This window comes from Ylistrum balloti, unplaced genomic scaffold, assembly GCF_031769215.1.
Source record: "Ylistrum balloti isolate Yb309-2 unplaced genomic scaffold, AGI_CSIRO_Ybal_v1 Utg369602, whole genome shotgun sequence".
Classification (NCBI taxonomy): Eukaryota; Metazoa; Mollusca; class Bivalvia; order Pectinida; family Pectinidae; genus Ylistrum; species Ylistrum balloti.
In genome coordinates this window covers 42,685-61,706 of record NW_026781882.1, presented here as the reverse complement: position 1 = coordinate 61,706, position 19,022 = coordinate 42,685, and the positions used below count along the sequence as shown (strand labels likewise).

The following is a 19,022-nucleotide window of genomic DNA, read 5'->3' as shown; positions in this document are numbered from 1 at the left end:
AGTGTATTTAATTCCTGTTTTGGCTGTAGAGTATCTAATTCTTGTTTTCACTATAGAGTATCTAATTTCTGTTTTCACTATAGTGTATCTAATTCCTGTTTTGACTGTAATGTATCTAATTCCTGTTTGGACTTTAGTGTATCTAATTCCTGTTTTTGGCTGTAGAGTATCTAATTCTTGTTTTAACTAATTCGCACCTGTGGTTTTTCAGATGTGAATGTAAAACTTCTACACCCCTAAATAAATCTATCACCAGAGTTGATATCTGCGTTTGACTGAAACCAAACACTGTTTAACTAATATAGCAAGATGTACAGTACATGACATAAATAAATACGTCTTATATGTCTCCCTATAGTTATATACAGTAAATACTCATTTTCATAATCATAATCAGTCAAGACTGTTTTTCTACTACAAACAGTAAAGGTGTAACATGTTCTAGCAGACTATTGATGTCTGCATCACTGGTACTCAAAATACATAGGCGTAAACGAGTTAATGGTGTTTTTTTTTTTCATTCAAGATATTCCATATAAACATTTAAATCCCTGTTTCGAAGTATACTAAACACTTGAGTAATAGTACATAAACACAAAGAATTGAAGTACCTCTACCTCTACAATACACTTGTTAACGAAGATACATGGTAGATAGAATTTTGCTCCGTTAGCCTCAGAACATTAGCTAATATAAGCTATCATTTTGACAAACATAAGAAGGGAAACAAAAACAATATAAATTGCTGATTGTTTGTTTCTGTCTTTGGTTTTTTTTTTTTTTTTTTTTTTTTTTTTTTAGGTGGGGGGTTGGGGGGTGGCGGGGGTTATTTTTTCTTTTGATAATAACGGCATTTCTTTCACTTTAAGAAAACAGATGACATATTTGGTTTTATATTTCTACTGCAGATGACATAATGCATTGGGCCAATCTAATATCCACTAGGTGAATAAAACAAGCAAGCATTCCCCTTAATAAGTGTCACCACACATACGAAATATCGGAATCATGTTACACTAAAACAGGACATTTCAAATTCTATTATTAGATAGATCTGATTTGAAAGGACTGCGTAGCCGGCTAGGCCGATTCCAGTTTTCTTAGCAACTCAAACCAAAACCCAATCCACCTAAAGTACGGCGATATAAACCACAGAAAAGTGATTGATGTGAATGCTGGATATACTGTACACATGTTATATGAAATAAAGAGTTTAAACATCAATTAAACAGAATAAAATGTAGAGTTATCTGGAGCACAATAGGGAAATTAAAATCTTTAGGTTTATCATACAGCTTGGTGCAAAGCTGTCCATTTTGGTCTCGTGGTAGGAAAAAAATCGAGATAAGCAGCTGATGTAAAATAATCTGCCATGTCTTTTCCAATACTTGTGGGTATATACGATGGACGTGGTCAATAAATATTTTGTTATTTAGAGACAAGACGTCATCAATATATCTGAAAGCGAAAATAAACGACTTGGCAAGATCTTTGTGACCTGAGAACGTGAGTCCGACTTTCCTCTAGTCCAAACACAAGCCGTTGGGAGCAAACTAAACTTTGCATACAGTGCTCATTGTAGTGACAATCTTTCTCTACACTTCATAAATACAAGTGAATGGAGTACGTGTGTCACAATGGCTCTCTGGTCACAATGAATAAACCTTACAATTGCGTACTGTTGTGGAAATTAACTAAATTTTGGTACATAATCTAATAAAACCTTCAATATTTTAATCCACCAGAAAGAAGAGGAAAATAAACATACTTACGTGATTGATTAATAGTTTCCTGTCCTTCGCCTTATAATATACAAAACCAGATAGATCACTTCACGAATACGTCTACCTTATAACTGACATACCAATGACTACGTGGCGGGTCAGAACCAATCTATTCATTACACGAGACTTCTGACAATAAGGGACTGCTGTAAAGGACAAAAGTATGGCTTGTCAGCAAAACAATTTAAGGTGGATATGTTGGTATTGAAATGTGGAAATTGAACGTGTGACATTGAAAATTAGATAAGAATGGAAGTATAAGGCCTTAGATTGTATAAAAGATCGACAGGTAAATAACGAAAAAACAAATTTAGAGTTAGATATTAACTAGGATATAATTAACAAAACCTTAATTATATGAAGGGTGTAACAAAGAAGTACACTCGATCTGTAGATAAAGCCGTGGTTGTAAACAAATCTATGTCCCTTATTATCTTATCAAGTATTTCACAAACGTTTTCTAATTCTCATCAATAAATATTACTGTAAAGCGTGTTTGACAATCGTTCTTAACTTTTCATAAATATATGTAACTATAAAACGTGTTTGACAATCGTTCTACCTATTTTGGCTTTAGTGTATATAATTCCTATTGTGATGATAGTGTATCTTATTTCTGTTGTGACTGTAGTGTATCTAATTGTTGTCTTGGCTTTAGTGTATCTAATTCTTGTCTTGACTGTGGTATATCTAATTCCTGTATTGGCTGTGGTATATCTAATTCCTGAGTGTATCTAATTCCTGTTTTGACTGTAGTGTATCTAGTTCCTGTTTCGGCTGTAGTGTATCTAATTCTTGTTGTGTCAATAGTATATCTAATTCCTGTTTTGGCTGTAGCGTATCTAATTCCTGTTGTGGCTGTACTGTATCTAATTCCTGTTTGTCTGTAGTGTTTCTAATTCCTGTTTTGACTGTAATGTATCTAATTCCTGTTGTGGCTATAGTGTATCTAATTCCTGTTGTGGCTATAGTGTATTTAATTCCTCTTGTGGCTAAAGTATATCTAATTCCTCTTGTAGCTGTAATGTATCTAATTCCTGTTGTGGCTATAATGTATCTAATTCCTGTTGTTGCTATAGTGTTTTTAATTCCTGTTGTGGCTATAGTGTATCTAATTCCACTTGTGGCTAAAGTATATCTAATTCCTCTTGTAGCTGTAAGGTATCTAATTCCTAATGTGGCTATAGTGTTTCTAATTCTTGTTTTGACTGTAATGTATCGAATTTCTATTGTGGCTGTAGTGTATCTAATTCCTGTTTGTCTGTAGTGTTTCTAATTCCTGTTTTGACTGTAATGTATCTAATTCCTGTTGTGGCTATAGTGTATCTAATTCCTGTTGTGGCTATAATATATCTAATTCCTGTTGTGGCTATAGTGTATCTAATTCCTCTTGTGGCTAAAGTATATCTAATTCCTCTTGTAGCTGTAAGGTATCTAATTCCTGTTGTGGCTATAATGTATCTAATTCCTGTTGTGGCAATAGTGTATCTAATTCCTCTTGTAGCTGTAAGGTATCTAATTCCTGTTGTGGCTATAATGTATCTAATTCCTGTTGTGGCAATAGTGTATCTAATTCCTCTTGTAGCTGTAAGGTATGTAATTCCTGTTGTGGCTGTAATGTATCTAATTCCTGTTTTAGCTATAGTGTATTTTATTCCTGTTTTTCGCTGTAGTGTTTCTAATTCCCGTTTTGGCTGTAGTGTATCTAATTCCTGTTTTGACTGTAATATATCTAATTCCTATTGTGGCTATAGTGTGTCTAATTCTTGTTTTTGCTATAGTGTATCTTATTCCTGTTGTGGCTGTAGTGTTTCTAATTCCTGTTTTGACTGCAATGTATCTAATTCCTGTTGTGGCTATAGTGTATTTAATTCCTGTTTTGACTGTAATGTATCTAATTCCTATTGTGGCTATAGTGTGTCTAATTCTTGTTTTCACTATAGAGTATCTAATTTCTGTTTTCACTATAGTGTATCTAATTCCTGTTTTGACTGTAATGTATCTAATTCCTGTTTGGACTTTAGTGTATCTAATTCCTGTTTTTGGCTGTAGAGTATCTAATTCTTGTTTTAACTAATTCGCACCTGTGGTTTTTCAGATGTGAATGTAAAACTTCTACACCCCTAAATAAATCTATCACCAGAGTTGATATCTGCGTTTGACTGAAACCAAACACTGTTTAACTAATATAGCAAGATGTACAGTACATGACATAAATAAATACGTCTTATTTGTCTCCCTATAGTTATATACAGTAAATACTCATTTTCATAATCATAATCAGACTGTTTTTCTACTACAAACAGTAAAGGTGTAACATGTTATAGCAGACTATTGATGTCTGCATCACTGGTACTCAAAATGCATAGGCGTAAACGAGTTAATGGTGTTTTTTTTTTTTCATTCAAGATATTCCATATAAACATTTAAATCCTTGTTTCGAAGTATACTAAACACTTGAATAATAGTACATAAACACAAAGAATTGAAGTACCTCTACCTCTACAATACACTTGTTAACGAAGATACATGGTAGATAGTATTTTGCACCGTTAGCCTCAGAACATTAGCTAATATAAGCTATCATTTTGACAAACATAAGAAGGGAAACAAAAACAATATAAATTGCTGATTGTTTCTGTCTTTGGTTTTTTGTTTTTTTGTTTTTTTTTTAATTTTTTTTTTAGGTGGGGGGTTGGGGAGTTGCGGGGGTTACTTTTTCTTTTGATAATAACGACATTTCTTTCACTTTAAGAAAACAGATGACATATTTGGTTTTATATTTCTACTGCAGATGACATAATGCATTGGGCCAATCTAATATCCACTAGGTGAATAAAACAAGCAAGCATTCCCCTTAATAAGTGTCACCACACATACGAAATATCGGAATCATGTTACACTAAAACAGGACATTTCAAATTCTATTATTAGATAGATCTGATTTGAAAGGACTGCGTAGCCGGCTAGGCCGATTCCAGTTTTCTAAGCAACTCAAACCAAAACCCAATCCACCTAAAGTACTGCGATATAAACCACAGAAAAGTGATTGATGTGAATGCTAGATATACTGTAAACATGATATTCAAAATAAAGAGTTTAAACATCAATTAAACAGAATAAAATGTAGGGATAAAATATATTACTTTAAATTATATACCTGAATATTTGGAATAGCCATTAAATATTCATGATATTACAAAGATTAAATTCTATTGATCCATTGAAACTTGTTTAGACTATTGTAATGTCGTAATTTTGGCGATATAAGTATGAACCATTTGTTTTGATCCCAATTAATTGAGTGGGACTTTTGTCACATGTGTTGTCCACAATCTATGAATGACAATTTGGAGAACGTGTTCATGACGTTTTCTTGCAGATAATGCAGTCTATTTCCCAAATCAAGTCATTAGTGATAATGTTATATTCAATTGACTGTTTCTTTTAATATTTGACTGTACAGGAATACCTGTTAAAACACACCAATTATTTTAATTAGCTACCAGCTGAATTATGTGTTTACGAAATGGATAATATGATATGTCCAGTAGATTTTACTTACATGGAATGTAAATGAATGATGTTGGTATACTGGTATATGGACACAAACCTCCAATATTAAAGATCGTATGTATTTGTTGTTGCTCTTTTATTTCAATTCAATTTTTATTTATTTATCAATATTCATATCTATATCACTTCAATACATTTATGGGTTTACCACAAACTTTTTGGGATCCATTTTGTCACGTTTTCGAACTCCCTACTCGATCCTCGCCGAAAGCACCACTTCGAACTAATGTGTTTCTAACCAACACGTTTCATTTGATTCGAAAAAAACGGCACATGTTCCTAGATAGTAGAAGAAGGTATGTAAATTCAATGTATTATCAATAACTTGAAACTCGTTTTGATAAGAAGCGATGAATTTTGTAGGGAAATTCGATTTTGTTACACACAATACATGGTGCTTTGAAGATGTAAAATTACAACAAGTGGTTCTTTGATGCCAATAATCATAGGGACAGGTGGTGGCAAATTTCTGTTGATATTTCGCAGATTTGTGTAACATATGTATATGCAAATAATTCGTTTACCTTTCATGGACTAAACATAGTTCTTGTCGAATTTTAGCGTTCTCAGATTGCTCATATTTGGGAAAAAATTTCCTGATGTTGGCTCATAATAACTGTTCGCCACCCTTTTTGATAAAAAGGAGACGAAAATATCAACATAATCATAATCCGAAATCAAATTCAATAAAACTAGGGCAAAAGTATTGCTATCTATGTAATCTAGGTAAGAATGACTAGACTTGTCATCATATTTTCTAGAATGACTACGGATGACAGCCATTTGTATGGCGATCGCGTATTCATATCCAACCTCTTAATTAGGGCTTTTCACCATTTGGTGAAAAGACCTATTGTTTTTGTTATGTTTCTTATTATTATTAGGGCTTTTCACTAACTGGTGAAAAGACCTATTGTTTTTGTTCGGTTTCTTCTTCTTCTTCTTCTTCTTCTTCTTCTTCTTCTTCTTCTTCTTCTTCTTCTTCTTCTTCTTCTTCTTCTTATTATTATTCCAATATTGTGGGTTCGTAATCTTTTAAATTGAAATATATAGATATACAGTCTATTCACCTATATGTAGATACGTATATGAACTTGTCGATGCCGTTTTTTTAAGTAGGTCAAAAATCCAATATGGCCGCCATGACGTCATAAGTTAAAAACTTAAAAACGACAATATCTCGAAAACCGTTGATAATACAGAGTTTATGCAGTTATATTATTTGTAGAGGATTTCCTTATCCAAATTTTTGTCATGATATGTTATCAGAGAATATGTCGAACAAAAAAGCTCGCTGTTGGGTAAAGTTTTCAAAATTTAACAAATTTTTTAATTTTTTTTCAATTTTGAATTTTCTTGAAATTTTCTTCTTCAGATCGATGTAGAACATCCTTCCGATGAATTTAATGTTTTGTTTTTCGGTAGATTGTCGCCAAAGAAGTGAAAAGCCCGCAAAATTGTTAGCAACAATTTCTAGTTATTATTATTATTATTATTTTTCTTCCGAAATTTGTGGGTTCGTAATTTTTTAAACGGTAAAGACCACACCTAATATGTATTGACTATGTTATAGGTACATACTGGAAGGTGACGATGCAGATTTTTTAAGTAGGTCAAAAATCCAATATGGCCGCTATGACGTCATAAGTAAAAAAATTAAAACGGCCGTAACTCGAAAACCGTTGAGTGTACAGAGTTTGTCTTGTTATGTCATTTGTAGACAATTTCTTTATCTAACTTTTCCCCATGCCATTATAATACAAAATATGTCTAATAAAAAAGCTCGCTGTGGGGTAAATATTTGAAAATTTGAAAACAAAATGTTTTTTTTTAATTTTGATTTTTCTTGAAAATTTCTTTAACACATCGATGCAGAATGTCCTTCCGATGAATTTAGTGATTTTAGTTTTTCTGTAACGTTTACCACTTCCGTTGTATGCAATTTTGAAAATTTCCTTTGATCTTTTAAAAATGCCGACAATTTGGAAAAACTCGATCTAGATCTTTACCAACGGGCTTTTTTTGGAATAATTTATATCAGAAAGGTTTCCCCAGATGTCCTCTACCATCTAGTGTCATTTACAAAATCATCAAAAAGACAAAATGGCCGCCATGACGTCATATCCGATTTTACCTAAATGGCTGTAACTCAATAACGGCTCAAGCTATTGACTTAAGCTTAAAGCAGTTTATAAACATAACCCTGCAAACATATTTCGTCAGAAAAAAATGTAGATAAATGGTGAACTTCCGGTTTCTGTTAGGGGTCAAAGTTGAAAACTGCAATTTCGGGTTACTAACTTTGACGAACTTCTCCTCAAATTCTGCAAAGCCTTGAGTCTTGATATTTCATGTGTAAGATGTCTGATCAATTATCTATCAAGTTTGTTAATATAAATGACCTTGACCCACTTTCAAGGTCACAGGAGTCAATTATGTAAAAATCGTTAAATGGTAATTTCTTCTTTGTTAAGCTGCCCAAAGTCTTCAACTTTGGACATATATATTCTGTGGACATTTCCTGTCGACTGATGTAAGAGAAACGTACCTCAAATTCAACTTCCGGTTTGCGGTAGGAGGTCAAATTTGAAAAGTGCTATTAAGGGTACCAATCTTTGAAAAACTTCTTATCTAGTTCTGAAAGGACTAGAGGCTTTATATTTCACGTATATGAAGCATATGTAACTGGCAACAAAGTTTGATAATATAAATGACCTTGACCCACTTTCAAGGTCACAGATGTCAATTAACTAAAAATCGTTAAATGAAAGTTTCTCAATTTCTAGAAGGCATACAATGATGAAAATTAATTATAAACCTTCTGTGGAGACTTCCTAGTGATTGTCATAAGGAAAACTTCCCTTAAAATGTCAACTTCCGGTTTCTGAAATGGGTCAAAGTTCAAATATACAAAATAGGGTACCAGTGTTCAACAATCTCCTTGTCAAGTTTCACAAGGGCTAGATAACTAATATTGAGGATATATTGATCATCAGATGTTACATAATAAGGCTTGCAAATATGAATAACCTTGACCGACATTCAAGGTCACAGGGGTCAAATATGTTTGAACCTTTAAAAAGTGTATTTCTTCGTTATTATGTAGTTATATCTCCTTAACGTTTCAAGATTCAAAGTTCATCTTTGGATATGTTGTAGAGACTAACAAACAAGGAATCTTTCTCATATATCGTTATCAGGATAAATGTCATCTTCCGGTCAACTTGTCGCCAAAGAAGTGAAAAGCCCGCCAAATTGTTAACAACAATTTCTAGTTATTTATTTTCATGTCCAAATATAATTGTAATCTGTTGGAATGATGGTCGAGACCACTGTGTTGTTTAAGTTATTCATTAAAGATCAGGAGCAGATATAAGCAGTTTTATTTTAATATCGAATAATCATGTCACAAGTCAGAGGGTTGATGACAAATCGGGGAGTTGTCTCCACGTGACAATAGAAAGCCCACTATGTCTCTGTAGACCCTCTGATATTTGTGTTGGTTATGTAGACGTTCACATATCTGACATAAGTTTGATTGTAACACTGCACTAACTGTTTCAACAGTGTAATATTTCTTCCAGTGAAAATATTTTTTGTACTCTCGGAAATTGCGACTCAACTTTTTAATGTGATTTGCTAGTGATTCGACATTTTTAAAGTCTTTTGTATCCAGATAAGATTTCGGAGGATGAAATAAGCTATGATTGGACGCATCTCTGATGATAGGAACAATGTTATGACGTAACACAAGATGAAGTGACTTTTCAGAGACATAGTCATCACATAAACTATTCTCAAAAGATAAATAGAATTTGTATCGACTATCCAACACATTGAAGCAGTCCTTTGTCATTTTTAAGTTTGGTGAGACGTTCCATGCTGCCTTTAGTTCTTCTGAGCGGTTTAATCCTGAGTTACATTTAAGTGTTCCACATTTTCCGTATATGTCTACATCGACACCGTATTTGCGGAGTTTTCGTATGTATTCCAACCTACGGGACTGGATGGTACAATGGCTGATGAACGCTACGGCAGTTTTCGTCTTGGCCATAAGCATCCTATCCAATTCTCTCTCCTTATAGGGCGATGAGACTTTTGAGAACTGTCCGTGCACAAAATGGAAATCAGAGTCTCGGCGATACGTCATTGTCCAGTTAAACATATTTTGATGAAAGTATTTAATCTTCTTCAATCTAGTAGGAGGCTCGTGTTCGAATATTATCCATATCTGCCCTTGTTTTCTCTTTTTGTGACCATCTTGTAAAGCCCAAGATCTAAACAAGACAGTATCTGCCGTATTCATATATTCTTTTTCCTTTGTTATTACACAATTCGACACATGACATTTACTAAAGACGTGCGAAGTGTCCCATCTGTTCCCGACCCAATCTACAAACCAGTGTTGTGGCGTCCAAAACAGCATTATCTTAGTGTCATTTCTCCGTTTCTCACTTCTTTTGCCCGTAAATGAACCATTACCTTTCGGACCGTACTTGTAGCTCGCTGTTTGCTGGACGTGACTCGGGTATATACTCCATCTAATGAATAACTGTTTGTGGAAATGAACCTCTGTTACGTAGAAAATTAGCGTGAGGCCGCCAACCAACAGCAAAAACTTGTTTATGGTTATGATGCTCATATCTCCTGAAACAATATAAAAGTATATGTGTTATGGTTAGCTCATCATGGACGAAATATGAAAAAGATTTCAAATAACAGGTGTGGTTTTGTAGTGAAGTTTTTTGTACCGAGAGCTCATTTCTCCGTCGTCTATTGAAGCTTTCTCAAAGCATTAAATTGCAGTATTCAGAGGGATGTACTGAAGACTACATATTTTTTAAATTATACATCACCATATAAGTTTTAAAACACATCAAATATTTCGAATTCGGTTTCGATCATTACCTTTAACTATCAATTCAGTTATGTGGTTAAACTGTTGACAGACAGACAAAAATTTGCAGCAATATATTGCGATCATGTACATGTATTTCCTATTAACGTTGTTGAATTTGTAGCAATATTGAACAATTCATCAACTTTAACATTATATTTTTTTTCTTTTTTATTGTAGATGTGACATTTTTTAAGTTCCCAAACGACATGAAAGGATCATTTTGTGGAGTGAAAATATAAGGGTCATATAATGGAACAGTTATCGACCTATCTTAAGGTGAATACGATGATTTATCAACCCTCGAAAGGGATATTTTCTGATGCCGAAGACACAATTCAAAGCATTTCATTCCATAACAAAATATCCACAGGTTAATATGGCAATATCTATGTTATAATTTGTCCTCTCACATAAGGCTCCTGGTCTGACAAACGAATGTATGTGTGATTTACACGTGTTTCTAGTTTTTTGGGTTTTTTTTTTCAAACGGGTCAAATCGATACGATATCGATACTTGAATTTTGAAAACTACAGTGGTTCCCTGCTCAAATCGTATGTTCAACACGGTTTTATTAAATTATGCCTTAAATTTCCCAAGTTTAATATATCAAAGTGCTTAACTCCTTTTCAAACAAAACGTTTCTGAGACCAACGTTATGGTGAGCATTCTTAAAACATGTTTCTGCCTATCAATTAAGTAAACCCTTCTTTGACTGTCCATATAACTTCAGTCGCGATTGTTTGGTCTCATCGCCATAACTATTAATATCAAATTACGACAATTTTACTTAACTTTAGGTTCACAATTATACCGAAAGTCTTTCCAAATTATCAAACAACAATTTATACTAAAATATCAATTACACACACACAGACAACTATAGTTCATGTTACATAAATCAATTACACAGACAACTACAGTAAACTTCGAATAAGTCAAAGTCGATGGGACCAAGTAAAATATTCGACTTATCCGATGGTTCGACTCAACCGTGTTTTTGTCTATCGCCTGTAATCGAGACATCGTATATTTAAACTGACTCTACTTTCGCCAATCGTGTTTGATAGCAAGGTATTTATGAAAAGAACAAGACATCTCTTTTTTTATAATAACAATCATTTTTTTTATCAAAATACAAATAAATCGTAGGTTAGTGACAGTTACTGTAATCATCATTGTCACAAACACGTGGATAATGCATACAAGATTGAACAAAAGACGCACGTTACACTGGGTACTTCGTGAAAACAATACTTAAAAATACACATTTACACATATTGTACTCACATTTATAGTATTTGGAAATAAAACAACTCACGGGCAAAAAATAAACGTGAGATGTTTTATTTCAATGGCTGTTTGATCGCATAGTTCTTGGTTAAATGAGATAATTACCTGTGCACCTGTATAAACAAAAGGATTAGGTGGATTGATACCCTGAAATTACATTGTGCATGTAGACCTGTCGACACCGTTACGGCTGACCGATCACACTCGTTACCGACCAGGAAAATTTACCCGAGACAACGTGGCATCTGAATGTTCGACACAAACATGGAATTTTTTGTACGATTTAAAAGGGACTGACCACAAAATATATTCGACACAACCACAGTATTCGATACAACAGTGTTCGATTCATCCGTGTTTAATTTACTAAGATGAAGAGGAGAACAAATCGGGACCGAACGAAACGTTCGACTCATCCGATGTATTTGACTCATGCTTGTTCGACACAAGTGAGTTTTACTGTGTTACATAAATCAATTACACACAGACATCTATAGTTAATGTTACATAAATCAATTACGCACAGACAACTATTGCTAATGTAACATAAATAAATTACACACACAGACAACTATAGTTAATGTTACATAAATCAATTACACACAGACAACTATTGCTAATGTTACATAAATCACTTACACAGACAACTATTGCTAATGTAACATAAATAAATTACACACACAGACAACTATAGTTAATGTTACATAAATCAATTACAAACGCACAGACAACTATTGCTAATGTAACATAAATAAATTACACACACAGACAACTATTGCTAATGTTACATAAATCACTTACACAGACAACTATTGCTAACGTTACATAAATAAATTACACACACAGACAACTATTGTTAATGTTACATAAATCAATTACACACGCACAGACAACTATATCAATTACACACAGACAACTATATCAATTACACACAGACAACTATAGTTCATGTTATATAAATAAATTACACACACAGACAACTATATCAATTACACACACAGACAACTATAGTTAATGTTACATTAATAAATTACACACACTACATAACATAGCAAACATAAAACAAGTAGAATGTTTCAAAACAGCAGGTTTATCATTGATAAATATAAAAAGTAATTTGGGCCCTAAAATAGAACCTTGGGGAAACCGGGAAAATGCATTACACCACCCCGATGTCGCTCCATTTACTGTTACTCTCTGCCGTCTGTCGTTAAGAAAACTGATGAACCAGTTAAGAATGCTACTTCTAACACCGTTAGCGTGTAGTTTGTACAATAACAATGCCTGACTGACTTTGTCGAAAGCTTTAGATAAATCAGTATACACAGCATGAACATCCATCTTTTTGTCAAGTGCATCAGACACAAAATCAGAAAAACATGTAATATTTGTAACTGTGGATCTATTAGGCATTAAATCATGTTGTTCATTGCAAATCAGAGGATTAATGAAGGATGAAAAATGATCATTAACAACTTTATCAAAAAGTTTGAACAATAATGGCAATAATGACACTGGTTAATAGTTTTCATCGCATTTTTAAGAGTAGAATTAAGTTTAACGACATGTCTAAATCAGTGACGTCACGGTTGTCATGGTTGCATGAACATCTTTTTTTTTCAAGTTTTTATTCTGAGTTGTGAACACCTTTCCCTAATATGTAATTTTACAGACATATTGAATTTAAAAATCTGACAAATATTTGGTTTTGAGTAATATCTGAGATCGATGAGTTCATCCAAAGGAGTAGCCCATCTTTATACTTACATGAACCGTATTTGACCACAGACAATTTGTCAAATTTCACTCAGAATATATATATATATATACCGAATTATGATGTTGATGGTATGGTCTATTTTTGTGAGACACGTAGTAACCCAAGTTCGTTATCACTTTGTCTGCGTCTGAATATTACCTAGTATCACCAAAACCCCCTTTCTCGTGAATTCAATGGCAACTACTTTCGAGACCTGTTGAGTATCATATGAAATCATTGTGTGCATAGACAGTACAGTGCAGTATAAACAATACTTTATTTATTATAAACACCATCAAATTATTGTATGTGATCAACAGATACAATGTTTATATGTAAAACTAACTTTAATGGTCAGTATACGTTTTCTTTTAAAACCCTATTGAGGGTATTACTTCAATATCACTCAATCATACTTTGCATTTTTTGCATAATGTCATAAACTGACGCTCACGAACATGGTATGAATTTCTTTGAAACTGACCCTCAAGGACATGGTATTATTACGATCTTTGTATTGGTGATAAAATAAAGTTAAATAAATCTAACTTTAGATTTGGTTAAAACTATCACCTATATTAGTTACATTTAATACAAGAATATGTTATAATTTGAACTCATTATATAAAAAAGGTATTTACGTATTGTATAACTTAAAAATGTAAAAATATAGTATTCATTGCAAGCCAAGTTTTTCTTAATTGGACTATAGCTTTCCTATATAGTTACGACCTATTATTTAACTCCAACACAAAGTCTAACCAAGCATGAACAGTAAAACCTAGTTTTTCGTAGGCAAGTACCAAATATCATTGCTATTATTTGTCCATACAGGTTGAGGCTTCCTTCAGCCATTTACATTCTATTAATCAGTATATTTATTTCAATTGGGTATTTTTCACTCAGAAAAGAGATGGGGATAGACTTTTTAATGTGAATACTGAAACCGCTTAATTTCTACCTCTTTTCGCATTTAATATACTTTACATCGTTTCGTTGTTATCTATCACTATTTAAACATAAACTCGAAAAGTGTCGGAAATTACTTTGAATTTCAGAGACCAGTGAAAATGCCTGATACACGAAAGTAGTATGATAATCTTATTACTTACAAACGACGGATGAACTACCAGAATACCGCCCAAGTTGGATAGGGATCTTACCAGATTATTTCATTTTTCCTATCCTGATCACGTATAATTATATAGGCGCCATAATTACCTGTCTCCTGCCTGACTATCAACCAATTGATGTATTTTACATCAGCCAATGTTGTATTATTACATTTGTAATGTGTATCAACAAAATAGTGTAAAATTATGTATATCATAAAATGTAATATTATTGGATGCATTTCATATAAAACAATTTGACTCTGTATTGTGTTATTTTATTTACTTTTATGAAATAGTAATAAAACTTCATCTGTTGTATCTAGCATAATATCCCTTAACAGTTAACAGAAAGTAAAGCACGGGTAAATTAACTCAGATGAAATATATGGCTCTTATGGAAATTATTATATTTGGTTTGTTATTGCCTTCGTAAAACATCTCTTTTTGTTTTATAAAATGTGGGCGAATCAGGAAACTTCCATCATTTCGTGGTTCTCTGTCCTTTCCTTGTGACTGAATGCTTCATTTGACAGATTCAGTGTGTAAGAGTCTACAAAGTTCACATCTTCACGGTCCAAGCCGGGATGGAGGCACTCATCTGCTTTGTTTTACCTGTCCGTTCCTACATCATACTGTTGTGACGTGTTCCCTATCGTTCGAACCAGTCGTCACTGCAGCTTCCATATCGTTATACCCACCACAAACGGGATGTTACAATATTCTAGTAGACTGTCAACATATACACACTTGTGCTTCTAGCTCAGGGACATTTCCTATGTTTGCGCAATTACCTGTAATTAACGAACTACCGTAACAACTAATACCTAGCACCGCTGACTGCTCAGTAATACAGCTACGGGCGAGCGCTAACTCTCTATCTAAGTGTTGGCGCTCGAGCCCTCAATTCCGAACTCACGGATCACTGCATTAGCAACAATACACATGAACCGTTCATAGCCTGATAATGGTGGTTTATCAACTATGTGACGCCGGGCATTGTCCAATCAACGTGAGTCGATTCTCCTTTACATATATACACGCTATTACATATTTAGATTTTCGTCTAGTTTACAATATGGCCCCGTTAAAGACTCACACAAGTAAATACAAGGTACAACAACACATTTTAAGAATTTACATGACAACACATACATAGAAATAGGATAGATAAATAACCTATATATATATAAGTAAGATAATCAGTAAATTGTAATATACCTTCATATAAGAAATTAAGAGGGAAAATTTCAATTACAGTTATACAATATAAAAAAGTAATATCACAGTTAGAATGCAGACAAGAAAACAGGTAATTGGGTAGCCCTTACATCACGAACTTTCTACTTGCGATTTATAAATAAATTTATGTTTTTAAAATATAATGATAATGATTTATAATAATAATCAAAAACGATAATGTGCATAACATAAATATAATTCAATGAAAGCAATATCACAGGACACAGACCAGAGAGCAGGTGCTTGGGAAGACCTACCTAACAAGCTCCTGGCTGTAGTAAATGATTTAGGCAAAAAGTTCATTGTAGTAATTAAGGCAAAAAAGTACAAGTATGAAATATACATTTTAATGATTTTGGTCAATATATAATTGTTGCTTAGATACAGCTTTTTAAAAGAATAAAAGCTAGTATCATTTCGTGTCTCATCAGCCAGATTGTTTCATAATGCAGTACAAGTATATCTAAACGAACGTTTATAAAAAGCTGTTCTACATTGACACCAATGCTTATATTTTGGAAGGCTGATAGTAAACTAGTTACACATGCGGTGTACATGATTAGTAGCTCGTGACTGTACAAGTTACACTTACGGAACGACTGGTTCGTCCTAGTATTGTTGTAACCTTCAAATTTCTTCTGATAAACATGTTGAAAACTTACCAAAGGGATTGAAATTAACACATTTAAACATTTGTGTTGTTTTCAATAAACTTGACCACATCAAGATTCTTTTAAAGTAAGGTACATCTGATGTTCTAGCATTAACTGAGAGAAAGCTCGACGACTCTATAGACCCGCATGAAGTTTCCATTCACAGATACACGGCAAACCGCCGGGACAGGAACCAACATGGTGGAGGCGTCCTAGTCTGGGTCAATGACTCTCTAATAGTTGATGATGTGTCTTCATCAATTCCTGATGGAATAGAAGTACTCGCTTTGAAAATAAAGCAAACCAGCTCTTCGTTTATCCAGTGTATTTTAGTTTACCGACCTTTAAATGAGAAAGTTGCCTCGTTTCGAATGGATTATAGAGTCTATATCTACAGGCAACCGCCCATTAACTGCCATTGGTGACTTCAACATTGACGAACTGACAAACCATAAACTAAAAATCCAAATGTATATATATATGGCTTAAATCAAAATATTGTGATACCAAGAAACAAAAGATACAAAAACATTAATCGACCACGTTTACACATACGACTCCTTTTGTTTGTACAATTTAAGTCCTGATAAACATATGTGTTGTTAAATGTCCCTTTGTTACTCGCAAATACAGTTATACATACATCACTACTTTCATTCCTAATAATTCACGGCCTTCCGTATAGTCATCACTACCTCAGGGGCGTTAACATTATTTACGTTTGACAGGAATACTTTGTTTTATGTTGATTTGAAAGAAAACTCCTATTTGCAAACTGAATGAATACGCATAGTTCTCTAGTCCCAGTATATAAACGTTACTGTACAATATTTTTAACAATAGTTTTCTACTGAGCTTTGATATCGTAACTAGTTTGGATTCCACCAAAGAACAATTATGTAAAAATGTGGAAGTTACATAAAACGCAGTACATAATCTAATAAAAAGTTCAATATTTTTATCCACAATATGAAGAGGAAAAGAACATACCTACGTGATCGGTTGCAAGTTCCCCTATCCTTCACCTTATAATATACAAAACAGGATGGATCACTCCTCGAGCATGCCTGCCTAATAACTGGCACACCATTGTTTACGTGGCAAGTTTAAACCTATTTACTCATTACACGAGACTTCTGACAATAAGTATACCACTGCAGGTCGTATATAGAGAAAGTCCAGGTTTCACTTGATAAGCGGAGCACAGACAAAAACCTAGTTGGTGTTGAGTTAGCCTGTTCGTCTAATACTTCCCAACCTGGCTGATTGGCGATTCTTTGATACATTCAAGGAAAAAGATGACGTCTCACTTAAATTACGCAGTAAAATCATACCCCCATATACTTCGTGACTTTTGTCCGGCCATATCCTTTTCAGCCCAACTTTCGGGCATCCACTGACCATAAATTACCACAGGTAAGTGGATGCTCACAGAACTGATTGGGGAACTGGCATTGATTGAATAGCCTTGACCTTGTCAGAGTCAGTTTTAACTCTGTCCTTGTAAATAACAAATCCTACGTACTTGGTCTCTTTTTGCATGAAATAACACCTTTTAAGTTTTAATTTCAAATTGTGATTCTCAAACCTGTTGACCGTTTGTTGGAGTGTATTTTAGAGGTTCCGTTACAGTTGACCAAAATCTTCAAAGCATTCTGGTTCCCAGACCATTAGTTCTTGAAATAAATCTGGAGCGTTAGATAGACTAGATGGCATGATATTGAAGTCAAGTAATCCTTTATAACAGATTTGTCTTAACCGTCCCTGTCTATCTGCCAATAACTGAATTTTAATGTGGTGAAATAATTTGCTTCACCTTGAAACGCTAGAATATCAACAGTTAACGGTAACGGATAGGTGTTAACCTTCGTGATTTTTTAACTGTCATTTAGTCTACACAGATACGCTTAGAATCATCTTTCTTATCAACTATCATTACAGGGAAAGTCCTTGGGACATATCTTACCTATCCTTAACCATCCCAAGTAAAAAAAAAACGCTACCTAGTATAACATTCTTAAACGTGTCTTGCACTACATAAAACCTATGTGTCAGCGTTTCGTTCCCGTCTTAAAAGCAATTGTCGACAGACAATGCTCCCCAATTAACTGATTGCAAATGAACTTTTTTTATTTAGTCATCTGATACACTCTCTTATGTATTAATGAAACTTCAGCGCTTTAAACTACTAGTGTCCTAATTTGTTATTTTGATTAGTACCGAATTTGGATTAATAGCCAAACTAATTGTAAACATAACTTCTTTATATCTTCTACTCTTACTCCTGCTACTCCCGACACCGGCCTTGTTATGGCGGGAGTATTTTAGTGGGTTTTTTTTAATTCTTTTTCTCCAGCTGTAGACACCTATCCCTTATGTGTGGCCCCTTACAATGCCAACATTGCAGTGGTCCCCGTTGAATACCCCCTTTTTGATAGGCGTTCACCTGACCTCTAGCAGCTTTTCTCTGACAACTTCTACACTCTTTGGCCGTATGGCCTGCTTTGTTGCACTTAGAGTAACGCCTATTCCGGCAGTGATCAACTTTCATCGCTTGCACTTCCCGTGAATCATAGCCATGGTGGCTATATGACTGGAGGTTAAATCTCTTCCGTAGATTTTCCTCCCTCCTAACTATTGTTAGCGCCTTGTTCAAAGTGGCGGGATTTCACTTATCACTTTCATGCGTAGATAATTTTGATATA

General features: G+C 33.8%; 1 protein-coding gene across 1 annotated transcript; it reads right to left on the bottom strand.

The window, feature by feature from the left end:
• Positions 1-8,766: 8,766 nt before the first annotated feature.
• Positions 8,767-9,510, bottom strand: LOC132545896 (alpha-(1,3)-fucosyltransferase C-like). The gene has a single exon (XM_060209580.1). The coding sequence runs from the start codon at positions 9,508-9,510 to the stop codon at positions 8,767-8,769; it is 744 nt and encodes a 247-aa protein (XP_060065563.1).
• Between the last annotated feature and the right edge of the window lie 9,512 nt (positions 9,511-19,022).

Coding starts and splice junctions, on each gene's coding strand:
- LOC132545896 (XM_060209580.1), bottom strand. CDS start 9,510: ATGACGTATCGCCGAGACTCTGATTTCCATTTTGTGCACGGACAGTTC.